The sequence below is a fragment of the Archocentrus centrarchus genome, chromosome 5, assembly GCF_007364275.1.
Source record: "Archocentrus centrarchus isolate MPI-CPG fArcCen1 chromosome 5, fArcCen1, whole genome shotgun sequence".
Taxonomy (NCBI): Eukaryota; Metazoa; Chordata; class Actinopteri; order Cichliformes; family Cichlidae; genus Archocentrus; species Archocentrus centrarchus.
In genome coordinates this window covers 5,485,297-5,504,977 of record NC_044350.1, presented here as the reverse complement: position 1 = coordinate 5,504,977, position 19,681 = coordinate 5,485,297, and the positions used below count along the sequence as shown (strand labels likewise).

General features: G+C 40.1%; 1 protein-coding gene across 1 annotated transcript in view; it reads left to right on the top strand.

Moving 5' to 3' along the window:
* The window catches only part of cntn4 (contactin 4), a 173,623-nt gene that overhangs the window by 79,204 nt on the left and 74,738 nt on the right, over positions 1–19,681 (top strand). The window contains exon 5 of the mRNA XM_030729479.1: positions 1,921–2,016. Coding sequence (XP_030585339.1) covers positions 1,921–2,016 — 96 coding nt within the window. The remainder of the gene's footprint in view (positions 1–1,920; positions 2,017–19,681) is intronic.

Genomic DNA, 19,681 nt, shown 5'->3' with positions numbered 1-19,681 from the left:
CAGGGGTGTGTCTAAAGAGGTGGCATACAAGGGTGGGCTGAAAAGTTCATAGGCTGACTAAGAAGGAGTTCTCATACAGTAATTAAATTTGGCATGCCTTAAATTCAACCTTTACTGTTGCCAACTGCATTTTTTCTTTCCAGATAAACCCACATTGGATACAGAATTGAGGACTTGGAAAAGTAGCACTAGAGACATTTTGTTCAAATGGATCAAATTTGGCACCGTGGTGTTATCAAATATCTGCAGAAAAAGGGGTTAGCCCCCAAAGACATTCATGCTGACATGACTGCTACATTAGGGGATGATGCTCCAGCTTTGTCAACTGTGCAAAAGTGGGCACCTGAATTCAAGAGTGGTAGGGAGAGCCTTGAAGATGACCCAAGGTTCCAACATCCTGCTACAGCCAACGCCCAAGAAAACACTGACCTGTTCACCACATGGTGATGGATGGCAGACGTTTAACTGTTAATCAGATAGGTATTGCTGTAGGCATCTCCCATAAGTGAGTTGAAAACATTCTGCGTAATGATTCTGGCATGTCAAAGGTTTCTGCTCAATGGGTGCCGCGGCTTTTGACGCCTGATCAAAAGTGCACCAGGTCGGTCATGTTGCAGGCGAACTTTGCAGTTTTTGAAGCAAATCCAGCTGGTTTTGTTGAACGTTTCCTCACCCAAGATGAATGTTGGGTTCACCACTCCTGTTTCACCAGGACAATGCTCCTGCACACAAGTCTGTGGTTGCATTGGCTGCTGTGCGTGACTGTGGCTTTGAGTTTGCACCCAGAATGTGTTCGAGAGCCCAGAAGAGGACACACTGCACTTTACAGCAAACGTGGTCCACTGTACTAACAAGACAATACTTTGACCAGGAGAAGGGGAGGAGTTGGAAAGTAATGCTAATGCTCAGTCCCCAAAGGATGTTTTTTTTCTTTTTTAATTATTATTCATCACAGATTTTCATCCAGATTTTATTCTTTAATTTGCATTTCTAATTAATCACTCAGGGATTTTGTCATTTTTTAACAATTGTAAATGAGACTTTTAAATTATTTGTTCTTGTAGTCATATCAGAGCATCTAGACTTGTTATAATAACTTTGTGTGATGTATAATCGATCAGTCTGGTACAACTTTCTTGTCTTTCCAGCACTGATTTATTCTACTTATGCTTTTTAAATTCACTTATTGTTGTCTTCCTCCACCAAAACTCCCAGGTGCAAGCCTTTATTTAAACTTATTTCTGATACTTGTGGCACCATCACAGTGAATTTGGATATCTACAGCACAGACACACATAGGGGGCGATTTGGCCGGAGGCAAAGCCAAAGGCTGTTTACTGCTGAAAATGTTTAATTTGTTGTTGCTGAAGGTTCAAGCATTTTTTAAAGTATTTTTTTTTTTACTTTACAAAATGTTCTGTACGACAGCAGAGCTGCAGAGTTTCATGTTTTTGAATATTATTTGCTTGCACATTTGCACAAGAACAGTACAGAGCTTCAGGTTTTTTTTTTTTTTGGTTTTTTTTTGCACTGCCATCTGACACACCGTGAGTTTGACCTCTGGCCCTCTGAGTTTACAAGTACCGTGTTTGACAGGAGAACGCATCAGTTTCTTCCCACAGTCTAGAGAAATATAGGCCATGAACTTTCAGGTACTATGTGAGTATGTGGTGTGTTTATGTCTGTAAGCTCTATAATAAATGGGCAACCTGTTGTGAATGTTTCCCCACCTGCTGCACGCTGCTTTAGGTTGCGTACAATGTGACCTTGAATAGGTGTAATGGGGGAAGAAAAACATAGCAGTAAGAAAAACAGTAATTTGTTCGTGACAGCACTTTCATGTGTATGCTAATAAACTGTAACAGCCTCCAGCTTGTGGAATATTTTACTTACTGCTGTTTTTTGTTTTTTATTTTGCAGACTTGGAAAACTTCAAGACTCAGAAAAGAAGCTCCGTATCAGTACGTGAAGGTCAAGGAGTGGTTCTGCTCTGCGGCCCTCCACCTCATTCTGGAGGTAAAAACGATATATTGTCATGTTTTTCTTCTTTCAGTTGGACAGCCAAGCATGTGCCTGGTTTACACTGAAAATTAGAAATTAACTCACTGTAAAAAAAAACAAAAAAACAATGGTGATATTCTAATGATTGGAGTGCTTTCAGATAAAGTTCTTTAAGATTTACCCATTTAAATGGTGGCTTTCACCAGGCAATCGACACCTTAACCTACCACGAGATTGTGCATTACGTAGGTGTGATCGCTCTCGGCTGGGTCATGGGAAGTGGGACAGCCTCTCTGTCAGGAGCCTAAAGCTGAATGTGCTTTGATGAGAGTTATTTTTTGACTTCATTTCCATGGCGGTTAAAATAAACTATTGTGCAGCTCTATTTATTCCAGCAATGTTTGCTCTCAAGCTCAAGGCAAAAATACTCTGAATTTTATAAGGTATGAGAAGGTAGCATACAAATTATTTGCTTTCTTGCTGAACGCTACATGACAGGATGAATGGGCGTTGATTAGCTTGAGTTATAACAGCACAAGGACTGAGTAACTGAGCAGGCTTTGTGAACTGTTGAAGCACATGCAATGTAGCATAGCTCTGAGTGAACTCCAGTACTGTGTTTGGTGAGGTCGTAGTTCAAATGAAAAAAAAACAAAAAACAAATCCACATATTTGATGTGAGTGTCAAAGGCAAGAGAGAAACTATTAAACCAGATCTCAACAGAGCCTAAGGTTAAGCAGCTCTGACTTAAAATAAATGTGTTATTCATTCTGTTTGCTGTATTCTAAAATATTAAATGTTGAATACATAAAAAAAAAATGATCATGAAATAAATAACCACATAAATAAAGTGTGTAAACTATAAATTTATTCGCAGAATTTAGAGTGTTTAGGGTGTTTTTTTTTTGTTTCTGTTTTTCCCATCTCCAAACACTGGCTCCGAGGAACATTTGTAGGGTCAGTTCACACTGCAGAGGTCACCAACTAGCTGCTGATGTTAGTACTGTCATTACACTTTGCTGCTAAGAAATAAAATAAGCTCACAGCCTGTGTAGGTAGTCAGCAAGTTTCTAGGTAGTGTAATAGATATCTTAAGCTGTCCTGCAGACCAACATGAGTTCATGTAGATTTACTGATCTTGCTAAAGCAGTGACGAGATCATCCAGGTGCAGGTTCATATGATGAGCTCCACCTTGGGAGAACAGTAATCACGCTGTCATGAATTACAGGACACACTGTTCAGAAACTTTTTTTTATCTGAGAGCCGGCTGGTGACAGCTGTGGGCAGATGAACTGATTACAGTTTAGTGAAGCTCACCGTGACGGCGCAAATGAGATTATCGGCCATTAGCTTGTGTAACTTGAGAATGTGATATCAAAAGGAAGGTATTTTTATGCCCAAAGGTCAAAGGTCAACTTCACTGTATCCTGATGTTTTGCAAAAACACTTGTCTGGCCATTCAAAACTGTAACTGTAGCTGTGTATGCACACACACACACACACACACACACACACACACACACACACACACACACACACACACTTTTTAATCAAGTCCACAGTGCGTGTGTCACTTGCCTTTATCTCCAGGTGAGCCTTTTCAGTCATAACATTGAGCTTTCCACACGTAGCTGCTGCTTGGTGACAGTCTAGCATTTGAACTACTTTTTTTTAAAAACACCAAAGGCTAATTGAAATACATTTCTCAGTTAAAAAAATCTAGTTTTAAGCCAACTTATTCATTCTATTTGTCTAATGGCAACAGATGTGTCCCTGTGCATTTTCTTCAATTTGCTTATTGGAAGTGCTAAATGCAACAGCTGCTTGGATTACAGTCCCCCAGCTGACAGCTACCTAACAAATATCACTGATTCATACACTGGTCTGGTTGGTAAAAATGCTGCTCGCATTGAATTGATTGTAATTGTTTGCAGCTTGTATCCTTTTGGGGTTTTAACCGGTGAAAGCTTGGCAAGCTCTGTAGTAATTTGGAATTTTAGATTTCCTCGCAAATAGTTGAGCTGACATGCTTGTATTTGATCGTTCTCTATACTGTGAATAGTTGCTTCACTGATTCTCTCCATATCTGCTGATTTGTGCTGAAGTAATCTAATTAGGGTTTGGTTTTAAGACCAACAGGCACATGAAAAGCCCCCCCCCCAAGACACTCATCTCCTAGCTAATAAACAGAGTCCAATACAAGCTGTCAATTAGAGTCCATTTTAGTGAATTACATCTCTCAGTTGTAATAGAAGCTACCGCTACCGTGTCATTCGCTGGATTAGACGACTTAATCATTTGTTGTTGCTGTGGTCCTTCTAACATTATCCTGGACAAAACCAGTTTCACATCTTCAGTTTATACCCACTCATCTTGCCCCAAAGCCGTCATATGTGTTGAAACATGCACAAGCACGTTTGTTGCACGATGTAGCACTTTACTGAGAAACTCACTAGAATTTTTTTCACCTGCCGGTCTACGCTGGACGTCAGCTCGCAAAAAAGATATTCAAGGTATTTTTCAAATCCCTCACTCAGACAAAAATATCAAGCAGGCACTAAATCGGGATTTCAACAGGCTTCCTCACACATGCTGGCCAGGCTATTGGCTCCGAACCACACACACACACACACACACACACACAATTACATGTTCTGCCAAGCTGCCCATCAGAGGAGCAGCATATTCGAACTGGCAACAATGAAAAGCAATCAATCAGCAGGCAAAGAGCTAAGTGTTTGCCAGTAGTGGTTTTCTTTGTTGACCTGATATGCTGTTTTGTTGCATCTAAAATGGCACGCTGCACTGCTGGTGACAGGCCGCGCTGCTGGTGATCTGGTAGTTCCACATCATGCTAAAGTCAAAGTGAACCTTTATGATAGGGTATCGTTTGACATAAAGCTTTGTAATTAGGCAGCAAATTTTGTACTCTGAATTAATTCAAATTAAATTTGCCTGAAAGGAAGTGAGTGGCATAAAACACACTGAATTAAAATTAGCGAGTGCTCACCCTGTGAAGTGACAAAATCTTTTTTTTTGTTTAATGGTTGTGTGATTGTAATGCTTTGCTGCTTGTTTGTAATTTGGCAGTTTTATTTATTTATTTGTTGTTTTTTTTTTGCCCTGTTTCCCTTTGTTTGCTTCACTTTAGCAGTTCTAGTTATTTTACACTGTTATAAAAGAAGCATACGAGTATGCTTTAGCTCCTGGTGGTGTTCTTTGTCTCTCTTCTTGTCATCAAATCTAAAGGTGACAATTTATTCATCCTAACATCTGTGAACTTTGTTTCCATTGCTTATTCATTTCTCTCTGTCTGTTTACTGAATCACAAACCGCATACAACATCCCGGTGATTTATTTCCTCAGCAGAGCACACGATGTGTATTAATCCACTGCTGAAAATAGGTCCCAGTAAATATACTGTTCTCTGTGTAAAAGTGCAGTGCCTCACTGTTTTAGGAAATTAGCAAAGTTTTTGGAACCATGAAACTATAAATTTGAGACTGGTTTTTTTTTTTAAATCTTCAGTAGAAACCAAACCAGAGGTGGGCCCTATGCTCCCTACCCTACAAAATTCAGATGCTATATGCATGCGCAGGGTGTGGTGCTGTAACAGGATGCCACCGTTGTAACAAGTTCATTTGTGAGATTTCTTCCCTCCGTCATCATCTGTAAGTGGTACAGTATTAATAAGCAGAACCATTTAGGAGTCACAGCAACTCAGCCACCAAGTGGCAGACCACATGAAGTTGCAGAGCGGGGGGGGTGACAAGTGCTGAGGCACACAGTGCGTAAAAAGTTGTCAGTGTTCTTTTGGTAAATGTCCTCGTTCTTATATAGTGCTTTTCTACTCTATTTGAGCATGCAAAGCATTTTTTTTTTAATGCATGTCTCATTCACCCATTCACACACAGTCATGCAAGCACGTTTTCTACATCTAAGTGCTTTCTGTCTGACATTCATACACATTCACACTCAAATGAATGTATTGGGAGCAACTCGGGGTTCACTGTCTTGCCCAAGGATACTTTGGCATGCAGACTTGAGCAGCCAGGGATCGAACCACCAACCTTCTGATTAGTAGATGACCTGCTGAGTATGACCCAAAGGACACCATCCCCACAGTCAAGCACAGGGGTGGAAACATTATGTTTTGGGGCTGTTTTTCTGCTAAGGGTACAGGAAAACTTCACTGCATTGAGGAGCTGATGGGTGGGGTCTTGTACCAAAAAAATCCTGGATGAGAACCTCCTTCCCTCAGCCAGAACACTGAAGATGGGTTATGGATGGGTTTTCCAGCATGACAGTGGCCCAAAGCATACCACCAAGACAATAAAGGCGTGGCTAAAAGAAGAAGCACATAAAGGTTCATGGGGTGGCCTAACCAGTCTCCAGATCTCAATCTTATAGAAAATCTGTGGAGGGAGATGAAGCTTTGAGTTGCCAGGCAGCAGCCAAGAAACCCAAAGGATTTAGATTGTTTCTGTAAAGAGGAGTTGGCCAAGATCCCTCCTGAGATATGTGAAAACCTGATGACCAACTACAAGAAACAGTTTACCGCTGTGGTTGCCCACAAGGGTTTCTCTACCAACTACTAAGTAGTGTTTTGCTTGGGGATCAAATACTTATTTCACTCACTGACATGCAAATCAGTTTATAACTTTTATGTAATGTGTTTTTCTGGTTTTTTGGTTGATATTCTGTCGCTCTGCATTAAAATAAAACTACCATTAAAATTAGAGTGTTCATTTCTTTGTAAGTGAACAAAGATATATACAGTGGGGGAATATTTATTTGATCCCCTGCTGAATTTGTAAGTGACTTCCAGTAAGCATTCAGAATGTATTAAATCAACTATGTTTCCTAAATAAAAAAAAGACTCCTCCAGTTCATCTGTAACATTATTTTTGATGAATTTCACTGCTCATGTGATTAGAAACACTATACTGGACAATAGTAAAAAGCTGCAGTGCCTCAGTAGAAAAGCTTTTTCATGCTCTACTAGAGACATGAATTCAGGAAGCAGCTCAGTCATCAATCTCAGTTGTGTTCTTGTTTTATTGCAAATGTGTTTGGCCTGTCAAAAGATATGCAGTGGTGTGTGTTTTCTCATAAATTCACAGAAACAAGATGACTAATGAGGAAAAGGCCATGCATACAGGATGTGAAGAAATATAAAAAATAAATCTGCAGGCAAACCTAAAAGGGGACTCAGAAGTGATAACAACAGAACACAATTTTATATTCAGGAAAAAAAGATTTTTTTCTCTTTTCTGAGGCCGTAGAGAGGTTGCTGCCCTGAGAGTTTTCAATTGGTCAAAATTAATTTTTGAAATTTGTCATGTTGTGTTTGTTTCTGTATGTGACACCGGGCTGACATCTTGTAACGGTGACAGCCATTCAAGGTCTGATTTGAGAGCCAATTTGCTTCCTTCTGAATAGAGAGAATATTGGACAGTTTCATATTTCATCCAATTGCTTTGAACAGCAAACTAACCCTTTCCCAAACCCTGAATAGCTAGCTGTATATGAAAACATGAAAACAAGGTAATGATACATATTTTCTGCTTGTTGTGGTAGACTGGAGGAAAATCATTTTCAGTCATGTGCAGTCAAGTTTTGTGATGTTGCTTTGGCACAGAGAGGAGGAATCTCAATGTGGCATCAGTAGACTGACAGCCAATAACAAGACAATAATGACTGTCAGGCCACCTAAGCCACATTCCTTCCCTGACAAGGACCTCATTGCATTTTAATCAAATTCTGCACGTGGGTGGTAGATTCAAGGAAAACCTCTGCACATCCCTAGTCAGTGCCATATGCTTGCAGACCTTCCCATAGAGATAGGACCCTCTGTGAAAGCCCAAGGCTCTGGTGGGTGTCCACCTGCCAGAGGGGGCTCTCACTGGGCACATTATGTGTGGCAGACAGCTGTCCTGCCCGCTGTAAGCAGCATGGACTCACCCATGCAGAAGGATGTGTTCGGACACAAGAAAGAGCATGGGAAATAAGTGGGGATGATGATAGAGGGAGCAATTTCAAGGGAACATAAAATTAAGGGAATGTGTTAGTGCGCTGCTTGCAGAGGAAGCACATATCTGCAGTATGTAAGCCAGGATTAGATGAGGTGCATGAGAGTGTGTGTTCAGAGGACGTGTGGATGTTTATCTTTAGGCGGGTCGGTGAGTATGTCTCATTGTGCTATATCTACAAATGCTGATACTGGACATACCATAAAATGCAGTGCGGTGATATCAACAACATGTGTGTTGGTCATAAGCATGACGTGTAGTCTGCATACTATTTCCAAACAGTTGCCTCAAGGTGCTTTATATTGTAAGGTAAAGAGCCTACAATAATTACAGAGAAAACCCAGCAGTCAAAACGACCCCCTGTGAGCAAACACTTGGCAACGGTGGGAAGGAAAAACTCCCATTTAACAGGAAGAAACCTCCGGCATTACCAGGCTCAGGGAGGGGCAGTCATCTGCTGTGACCAGCTGGGGCTGAGTGATGAAAGACAGGACAAAAGACACACTGTGGAAGCGAGCCAGAGATTAATAATAGCTAGTGATATTATGCAAACTAGCATCAAATTGCACAAAAGCTGTCAAGATTAATTAATAGTGACAATTCTATGATTAATAAAATAGTAATATAGATAAATAGGGCTTGTGCTATTACATATAACAGATGACAATACAGCCAAGATAAACATACAGGTACATAAACTTAAATAAAATTACAGTACCTCATATGACATAAACATTGCACATGCAGTTTAGTCCAAAACAGAAGTTGTAACAATGTGTTAGCTATGCTATGCCTTTATTTTTGATTTAATTCTCCTAAAAGAAATAATTTCAAAAATGTTTTCAGGCAAATATATATATATATATATATATATATATATATATATATATATATATATATATATATATATATATATATATATATATATATATATATTTATATAGATAGATAGATAGATAGATAGATAGATAGATAGATAGATAGATAGAGATATCTCTGTGTGTGTGTGTGTGTTTTTACCATCTAAACTTTTTTTTTTTGTTAGCAGAGCAGCTAACCTCAAAACCTGTCATCTCGCTTGCATGTGTGGTAGCAGTTAGCTCTCTAGCTACAGTAGGCTGCTTGAAGTCCCTAAGTCATGACTCATGCGCGATCTGGCTGAAATTGGAGTTTATTAAGTATTCTGAATGATCACAGAAACATGCACAGTGTTAAAAATCAATCAATCAAATCAAAATTTAATAGCCACATTTAATAGAAGTAATTCTAATCCTAATTGAGGCAATGTTGGTGCTTCAATCGAGTATTTATTATTCACAACCTTCAGATTGATTTATGGTAATTACTTCACAATAAAAAAGTTGTCAACCTATTTTATGTTTTGAGTTTGCACCTTGATCAGTTGCTTGACAACAGTATTCAAATAACAATTTGAATCCAGCTTGTGACTTCTGTCAAATATAACATTTTCAAGTTCCTTGTGAAGGCGCGCTGTGATAAAGGTTATATGAAGTTTTAATCTCTTCATACAGTATGAGGAAGGACATGTTTATTCCTGTGGTACTCAGTGACTCATATTTAGTAGTTTCTCTTTTTTTTTTTTTTTCGTGAGGGATTATTTTGCTCTTAATCTGATTAGCAGACGACACATTTCACAATCTCCATGAGTAATCTCCTTTCACAATCCCATATTCAATCATATTTCTCCCTCTTCATCTGTCTGGGGACTTCAGCTCTCTGAAATAATATCACATGTCACTGTCAAAGCATCCACGACTGAGCTCACTGAGCCTTTTCTCCAAACCCTTCCGGTTTTGACATAATGTATCCGTTACCTCGTAGTGAAGAGAAAACTTCACTAACAAGAAACCAACAAATGACAGCAGCATGAAATGGGATATGGCGTATTTTCTGAGAGTGACACTCTTGAGTTGATTGGAGTTTCTAATCACGTATGAAAAGGTCACAGAGGAGTCTGAGCAGAGAGCGCACACATTTCCCCATAGACATGTGTGAGTGACATGCTTCCTAAATCTCCTTTAAGCTCCTTAAAGTTTACACTAGCTCTTGTTATCGGTGCATTCGGAACGCATGCGTGCCTGTGTGTGGGCAATGAAAGCATTAGAAAGAGGGTAATGCATAGGCTCACATGAATATATGTTCATGTCATTCCATGTGTAAAGACCATTCCCTTTCTTTATGTTTTTTTTTTTTTTATGACGTGTAAGCAACTGCGTCCTCTCTGCCAGGCTGCAGTCACATGGCACGTCCTCAGGCTCCTCTGTGCTGCTACATAAACACAAATCCCTCAGTCCCTGTGGGGATTTCATCCCAGAAGAAATGCGCTGTCACCTGCTGTGCAAGGGGAAAATAACAATTGTCGAAAACATGACAGCTCCGTCCACACACCTAGCTTGCCTAGCAGAGCATTGGACAGCAGTTGTAAGTTGAATCCACAACAGTTTTATAGCTGGCCTGCCTTAACAGGCCTTTAACTACATCTGGTCCTGCATAGAAATCACTCAGCTCAATTAGTGGGATTGCGCACCATTCAATGATCTTTGCACCAAACAAAGTAGGTTTACTTTGTCCTGCCTTCCCTCAAAAATGTCAGCATGTTTATTTTTCTGCCCCATTTCTGATAGATGATGTTAAACCAGCCATATCTAAAACAAGGAATACACACATTTGTGACCACTTGGCATCTTTTGAATCGCACCCTAGATAATCCTCTCATGTATACTGAGCATTCGAGTTTATGAAATACAGGAGAGCTGGTTACCATCTTTAGTTCAAAGCTTCAGCTAATTTTATTTTAACTTTCTTTTTGCTTCTACCGAACCCTAACACGAGTGAATATCATATTCTTTGCTTTCATTGTCCAAAACTAAAGGTTATTGAAGTGCAGTGATATAAAACAAAGGTTATGTGAGGTTTTGCTTCACATTTGGAAGCTGAGGATCTGTTGAAGATTCCCAAAAAAGTAATAAATAACAGAGTCTTTGAATAGTTCATGGCACGGCATCACCTATAGAAATTATACTTTAGTAATGGCATCAAAATGGAAACAAAACTAAAATGTGGACTTCAGCTCTCTCTCAGTTTAACTGTTGACCGATGTAGGGGGGGGCGGTACTGCATTTGTGAAGCCTTTTGTGACTCCAGAGGGAGCTGTGTGAAGCATGAAATATTGCCTCAAGTGATGCAGCCCAATCCCGAAGACCAAAAATCTGAAAATAAAAGAAGAGCAAAGCGGACCACTGCAGCCCTCTTTGGGGCTAGCGGCTCGATGCTGCTTCAGCCGCTTTCAGTATAACAAATCTGAATCTCAAACTAGCCTGTCAGGCATTGAGTGGTATTGTGGGAAATGTAGGCGCTGTATCTTGACATGAAAGAAGAAAAAATGGAAAAGTATATTTGCTGCAACAATTCTGGAATTTTTTTTTACTCTTTCCATCATGACACAATGCTGAAAGTATGCAAAGCTAAATCACTGCAACACTCTTGGGCATATATTTTTTTTTAAAGATTATTTTCCTCACGGTAAAATAAGGGCTGGGCCTGTGGCAACAGAGTATCTGCTGCAAGTGTCTCATGAGTACAGGACGACTGAGGATTTATTTTGTCCCGTACGTCCCAGTGTGATCACTTTCACCTGTCGAAAGAATGATGCAAGCCGACGCCTGCGCTAATGCTGCATCAGGTAGTTGTTGCATGGATGCTGCAATCTTGTTCATCACCTTCAGGGAAAAGAGGTTACAGTCAAAACAGATTTCTCAGAGGCGCACATCTCCTTTGTTTTCATGCATTTTAAAGTCAGTTACAAGTCGTGCTGGATATTAAAGGTTAGACTGCTAGTGATGTTTTTCTTAAGCCCACATGATGAGCTTTGTTGCTACTGCTTTACTTTGATGAAAGCATGCTTTACCTGTTTAATGTGATGTAATTAGAAAAAAAAAAGTTCAGTTTAGATTGTATCATACTGTTGTGTTTATTTATTATATTTTTTGCAAGAACTCAATGTGTTCTCACATCATTATGTTTGCTTAAGTTATTCCTGTTCTTATATTAATGTTACATCACAAACAGGACACTGCAGGTATCATATAGTGTCTCACAATTTATTATCAATGTGTCAAATCACAGAGAGAAATATGAATGCCAGGATGGCAAACTCCAAGATGAGTATCTGAAAATAGAAATGTAAGAATAAGCAAGCCAGGGAGATCATATTTTCATTAATCTTATGCTACCTAATAAAGAAAAAATAAGATCACATGTTTTCTGTATATACACATTGTAAATAATCAGTGCCATTAATAAATATCATCCTTTATTCATTCAGCAGTGGGTAAGAAAAACAAAACAGTGACCCCTGCTAGAAGAAATATTGAATCCATATCCAACACATTAGAGCACCACATGCATAGAATCGCTCTATTTATCAGCTTGTATAATACAATATATGCATACACAGTAGGCTTTCGTGTGAATTTGACATCTAAAGTCATCAGAATAATGTGTAACATCCTTCAGAACATCAAAGCATTTCTCATTATTTCTTAGCATTTTCAGATGTTTGGGGAAATTTGGGCAAATGACTACAACTGTCTACCATTTGAAAGTTATTACATGCAGAGGAGTCTCTCCTTGCAAAACAACAAGCGGGCAAAGTCCATAGCTGTAAGTCATGAGTATGAGTATTGTAAAACATATTTATAGAGCTTGAGCACAGCAGCGTTACAGCAATTTGTGAGCATGGAGGAACCCGCTCAAATAAACATTTTACGGGTGCAACAACTCGCCTGTGGAAGAGGAAGAGGAGTAAGACTGTATGGCAGTGCAGCAAAGAAAGCAAAGTAAAGAAAGATGAAGATGAAGGATGTGGCGTGCACACCTTTTCTTCAGTTCTTAGCTTGTCAGAGAGAGCCTTAGCTGTGAGGTTAATGAGAAATATAGCAGCAGAGTGTCCAGTGATTCCCAGCAATATTTGGGTACTTCAGTACATATAGTACATTGCAGACAGCAGCACTAAGGTCACATTACTGCCCAACACATGTACACTGTGCAAGCCAGCCCTCATTTCTTTATATTTTGATAGAAAAATAGAAAATAGGTGCCATGATTTATTGAAACATGTAAACATTCATGGAAATACAGACTAAAATATTCAGTACAATTCTAAAGAGCTTGAAAGTCAGTATTTGGTGTGACCACCTTTATTCTTCAACACAGCCTGAACTCTCTCAGGCAGCTTTCTTTTCATTTCTTTAAGTAGTCTTCAGGAATAGTTCTCCAGGCTTCTTGAAGGACACTTCAAGATCTTCTTTGGATGTCGGCTGCCTTTTGTTATGTTCTCTGTCAAAATGACCCCACACTGCTTCAGTAATGTTATCCGGGCTCTGGGGAGGCCAATCCATGACTGGCAGTGTTCTTTTTTTGTGCTTTTTTTCTATCTAGATGTGCTTTTACCGCATTGGCAGTGTGTTTAGGATCATCGTGCTTAAAAATGAAGCTGTTACTAAACAGATGCTTTCCAGATGGTATTACATGATGGGTCAAAATCTGATGGTACTTTTCTGTGTTCATAATTCCATCAATTTTACCTCTCTCCTGACCTCCTCCATACATACAAATTTCATATTGTATTCATCACTCCATCAGAGCTGTTGCCACTGATTTTCAGCTCAGTTTTTGTTTAATTGTAACAGTTGGATCAGATGGATCAACTTAAGAGCCAGATGGATCTAACATGAATATATTTCTTAAGGACATGATTTTCATATAAATCTGCTCCACTTGTCCAGTTTCGTCAAATTTTTAAGGGTACACTGTACACCGTGCTAAGATGTGCCACGTTTTTAGCTAATAGCTCCTTGGGAATCACTTTGCTGGTGCAAAAAAATACTATTTTATGGCAAGGGTTATCTTTGAGACAAGACCCAGTTTAAAATTGGTTAAGTTGTCTGTTATGTGTAGACACATAACATAATAGAGTCCTTGGAGGCTAAATATAAAGAAATGAGGGGTGGCTCAAGACTTTTGCAAAGTAAACCCACATTTTGTTTCCACAGTACATGATGCTAAAGTTCTAATTTTTTTTCCTGTCTCTGTGTGGTGCAGTGATCGGTTTGAACTTCAGCGGGTCATCTTGACAATGTCCACATCTGATTGGCCGAATAGATATCTGCATTAATCGGCGGTCGAACAGGTGTACCTAACAAAGTGGCCAGTGAGTGGACATCTGAGGGTTACATATTCAACCGGAGCCTGTTATAGCAGCCAGCCGTCAGCTACAAAGTGATGCGCGAAAAGCAAATTTCATTATATGTGGCTGAAGCTTTATGAAACTTAAGTTATAATGAACTGACTTACATTGAATTAACAATAAAAGGCTTAGTGGATATTAACTTGAGTCATACTATTTTTAGTAGCATTTTTTTTTTAAGTAAGTGAAAAATAATTTATTTTCACACCTATTACATATGAACTATTCTGACCTGGCTTCCAAAACCACATGAGACAACACAGCAATGATTTCGGCAGGAGCAGAGATTATTTGCTGCTGTATGTCTTCCACTGTATGTGACCAGTGTCATCAGACCTCCCACCTGCACTTACAGTCAGCCACAGAAAGACAGGGAGATGAGGGCTGAGTGCAGATCAGGCACGACACACCCTGCCAAACCAGAATCCAGCACAAAGGCAGAGTGGGGTGCTGCCTCCACACTGCATCCACACGTTCACTCCCCGCCCGTCTGACAGGCCAGTGTCAGAGCATGGCGGGAATATATGGTAATTGCTTTCTGCAGAGTTCAAGGAAGGAGAAAGGATTAGCACAACCTGGTTACAGCGCTGGTTTCTTTTTAAACCAAGCCGCTGCTGAAATGTTTGTTTCTCCCAAATGTGCAGTCCGGTTCTCCTCCTGTCTGTCAGTGTGGATCAGAGGGAACAAGAAGGGCTGAGAGGCTGTCAGATTCTGTCTTTTTCAAAGCCAACTGCATTAATGGGCTGCCAGTGTGACCCAGCCACGCTCTATGTACTATACGATTACTGTGTTTAGTCGTGGGCCTAGTGCTGCTGACCTCTATTTTATAATGGGGGGGGGGGGGACCTTTAAGGGACACTCAAGACTGAAATCACTTGTCTCCATACCCAGAGCATTTTTTTATTTTATTTTTTAGCTTGTGTGTGTGTGCGCATGTGTGAGTTGTCCCTGCTTTTTCTCCCACCCGAGGCATTGAGAGCGCTGAGCATGTGCATCCTGTCCGGTCCTGTAAAGGAAACAGTGGATCAGAGGATTCTTGGAGCCTGGAGCAGATACGGGAGTATGTGAACTCAGTTACACAACGTGGGATGACAGTTGTTTAACGGAGGAAGGCTTCTCTGAGTTTCTTTGATTTTGCTTGCTTGTGTGCTGAAGACGCTCTCCTAAATCAGTGAATGTGTAGATTCTAACAGGACTAAATTGTAGGATTGTCCTCACGGCTGATTTGGGGGTTTTTCCTTGTGTGGATTCTGTGGTCGTGTTGTCTGGCTGTATGTGCCCTCCTCTCATCGACTCTGGAAGTACTTTAGAAAGAAAGTAGATCATGTTGTACTAGATCAGTGTTTTTTCTTTTTTTTCCCCCGGTTTGACACATACCCAGCAACCCCTCCTACTCAGTATGTAATACCATGCTCCTGACGCCTGTAATCAGAGAATTATTCATCTTGGAAAAGGACAAATGCGTGCTGTTTTGTTGTAAATTTTTGTCTCTTTTTTTTTTTGCAGAATGCTCACATCCCACTGTTTTGTAATTGGGCAATTAAAAATGCATCTTGTTGTCACAGCGTGCCCTTACATCTATTATTGATATGCAGTGATGAGGCTACTGGCTGATAGTACATTATGATGGCAGACCATACAGATGTAACGGTACAACTCCTGAAGTCCTTCTTTATTGACAGATGGCATCTTTGTTTACTGGCAAAAAAAAAATGATATTTTTCGGTTGTTGATGCTTGTCATAAATATTGTCCACATCCAAATTAATATGAATTGCTTTTAGCATAACACTCCCGCCTCCAGCCCCCCAGGGTGCAGGCTTGGGGCAACAGCAGGAGGATGAGAAGCAGGCCGGGGCCTGTGTTGTGGAGAAATTAATCACATTATAGGAAACAAAAAACACGGCTACTTTTTTTTTTTTTTTTAAAGCGACTGGCTGACGTCACTGAATGTAACAGCTGTTGCAGTTTTTGCTCTTCTGCGAATTTGTTCATTTGTCATCTGCTGCATGTTATTTTTCCACCTCAAATCGGCTGTCGGCTTAAGTACACATGCCTATCATTTCACTGAAGACTGAGTGGACAAAGCCGCAACAGAAAATTTGAATGCATTTCTAATGACTTGGTTTGAAGCGTAGCTTTGAGTGGCAGAATTCATTATGCATACATCCTTTGATGGGCGTCCTTTGCTGATGCATTTCTTTCACTGTATATGGAAACTAAAGGGCAGCTACAATAAAGACGTCCACACTCTCAGAAACAGGGCTACAGTAAAAGTCCATTTCTGCCTCTACATTCATAAACTATAATAAAGTACCCCCTAGGATTTGTTATTGGACTTCCAGGTAGCTGTCTGTTTTTTTCGAGGGCAATGAAAGGTGCATATTTACATCATTACAGTATTAGTAGATGTTTTTTGTTCCACCAAATATAGAAGGAAATTAAGTAAAATATTAACTATACTTTTTAAAGGGTTTTCTTCTTTTTTTTTTTTTATTTAAGCTAAATGAAAAAAGACCATTTCCAAGTGTATGAATGAATAATTGCCACCAGAGGTTCAGGACTGGTCTCCGTGAGGTACAAACCTCATGGGTAAAATTAGGACCCCTTTTGTCAAAGGGAACAGCTTTATCTCCTTAGAGGGTACTACCTCTTATTGTACTCTAAGGTACTCTATTTTGTGAGAGTGTGCAGGTTTGAGTTAGGAAGGCAGGGAACCTGCTAAATAAATAAATTAAATAAATAAATAAAAACACCTGTCCTCATCAAAAGCTGTCTGTTTGGAATAATCAGCCTGAAATAGGACCTCAGCACCAACTCAGAAATGACAGGCAGGGTCCACTGGCCCATTTTGTGCAGCTGAAATTAAGAGCATCCTGTCACTTTGGATCACATTTTGGTCTGGAAACACTTCGAAGCACACAGTAAAATGAACAGAATGAATAAAACCGGAGCATCAGTGGTCACATGGCGCAAACTGCCCACACCATGTAAATACAACAAACCGCTTCGCAAGCAGTCAGGATCAAGGTTGACCATCTGCATGAGGCTCTTTTTTGGGCTCTCCCCTATGGCAGAACGGACAGGTCACCAAGAGGCAAGACAGAGAGAAGCTAGACTAAATGTTTGCTATGCCTCCATTTTTTCTTCTGCTGAACTTCTGTGCTTATGATTGCATCCACATTGTATGAGGTGTAGTCTTACTGTGATTCCATTAAATTCTGCTAGCCTAGCCATGTGATAGCAAAAGAGACATGACTTTGCATTAATTTGGAACATATGTAAATTATTAATAAACTATAAGGACATATTAAACGTGAAAATGTATTTGAAACGTACGTTAACCCATGCTGGGAGTACTACTAATGGGATTCTCATTCTGGATGCTTAGTTAGCAGAGTTGTTGTCCAGTGTTGTTGTGTATTTTTATAGCTGAGTGTTAAGTTTAGCTAGCAACCGGCCACTATGACTGAGGCTGCGGTGGCATGAGAGGCTTCTGGTCAGTGTTCCTGTTCAGTTACTCTGCCAGTGTTAAATGATCTCTGCCTCACCGCTGATGATCCCAGGCAAGCTCGCAGTGGTGTTTGTTTTGAAAAATTAAAAAAAGTAAACCTAAGCATTTCACTCTATATCTTTTGACTGACATGGGAATACCGTGATTTCCAAACCCTAAAATGTGAGTGGAGGAGGGGGTGCCCCCCCCCCCCCCCCCCCCCCCCCCCCCCAAACACACTTGTGCAGCCCTGTCTTTCTTGTGTGAAGCCAAAATTGCAGTAACAATGATCCAGGTGCATCTGTAATTTTATCCTAACAGTGTTCATGTCTTTTGTGATAACATCAAATATATTAGTTTAAAACAGGTCCAGGATTTTAAGAATATTATTTCCTCACAGACACACAAAGATGTCGATGACATAAACTTATTAAAGTAAATACGTTATTAATATTTACTTACAAAGAGAACTGAGATTCATTTTATCATAACACCTCATAATAGAAGATGTGTTTTTAGTATTCCTATTATATTCATACTGCATTCTGACACCGAATTTTTTAAAGCATATATAAATTTAATGTGCTTTTCCTTATAAAACCACCTTCTCTGGAGCATATCTGCTGAGATGCACTTGCATCACAGTATTAGTGTCCACCCATAAGTGCCCCTACTTTGATGAAGCAGTTTTCTTTCAGCCCATCATAAAGAACGACAGACCTGCTGGGTGATTACTGCCCACCGTCTTTGTCTTCCTGCTCCGTCTTTCCATAATCGCAAATGTGTGCAAAGAGACGGGCGTGTTTGACTTCCTCGTCTTGTTCGCTCTTTGAATATTCAGTGAGGCCTGTCCTTTGAAGCTGCTCCTGGATCTCTTTGTGTGAGTGAAGCAGCTTTATTCATTGTGACTCATGCAAAGTGATCTTTAACCCAGAGGGGAACCACAAAGAACTCTTTTGGGACTTTTGCAATCCCCTCTCCAGCGGATCATGTTTTGAAAGTTCAAATGATTTTTTTTTTTTCCTTTGACAAACCAAACTGAGCTCTTGTACAAATCAGTATTCTACAGGTAGTTTGCCATTAAATTACTTAACATATTCAGCTTCGAAACAAACTGTTTTCAACATCGGTTTTCAGATTTAAATCAAAAACATCTCAGTTGATGTGCAAAAGCATCATCTCAATACAAATAAGGCTTTCCTGTTACCATGGCAGTAACAGCAATGCTGCAGCGCAGCTGGAATTCGTGAACAATTTGTCTTGAAGATGTTCTGTTTTTATACCGGAGAGTGTTGTGTAACCCATAAAATTAATGCTCTGGATGATTTTGTGAAGACCATTCGGCCAGCTGTGTGAGACATCTCATTATGTTTATGCTCTCTGCGGTATTCTGCAGCTCATGTTGTGCCATGTAGTCATATGGGTTTTAAACACAGAACGAGAGCAGGTGCAGTCATAGTCCAGAAGCACTGGAGAGGAAACAAACGCAAACAACATGCCTTATCCTGCCTTGAAGTGTCCCTCGTCCCCGTGGATCTCTGCTGTGCCATCAGTCTGTGCTCGCCTCAGCACACACAGCAGCCAAAGATGAAGCCTGAGCCTCAAATGGCGCTGATCGGTACAGTACCTGCTCCTTACAGCCAGCAGGAGTACGCGGGCCCGCTGTGATAAATGGCTAAGCTGCTAGAGGAGGTGAACGAAGGGGTTCCTCTAAGGCTGTTTTGTTTAATTGCCAGTCCGTTAACAAGTGCTAGAGTTTGATTAAGCACAGCGGGAGAATGGTGCATGCCTGTCAGTAATGCTGACTGTGGAACACCACAACAGCAGATTATGTCACAACACTCAGATTTGATGAGTTGACATCATAAAGTGAATAAAGTCGTGAA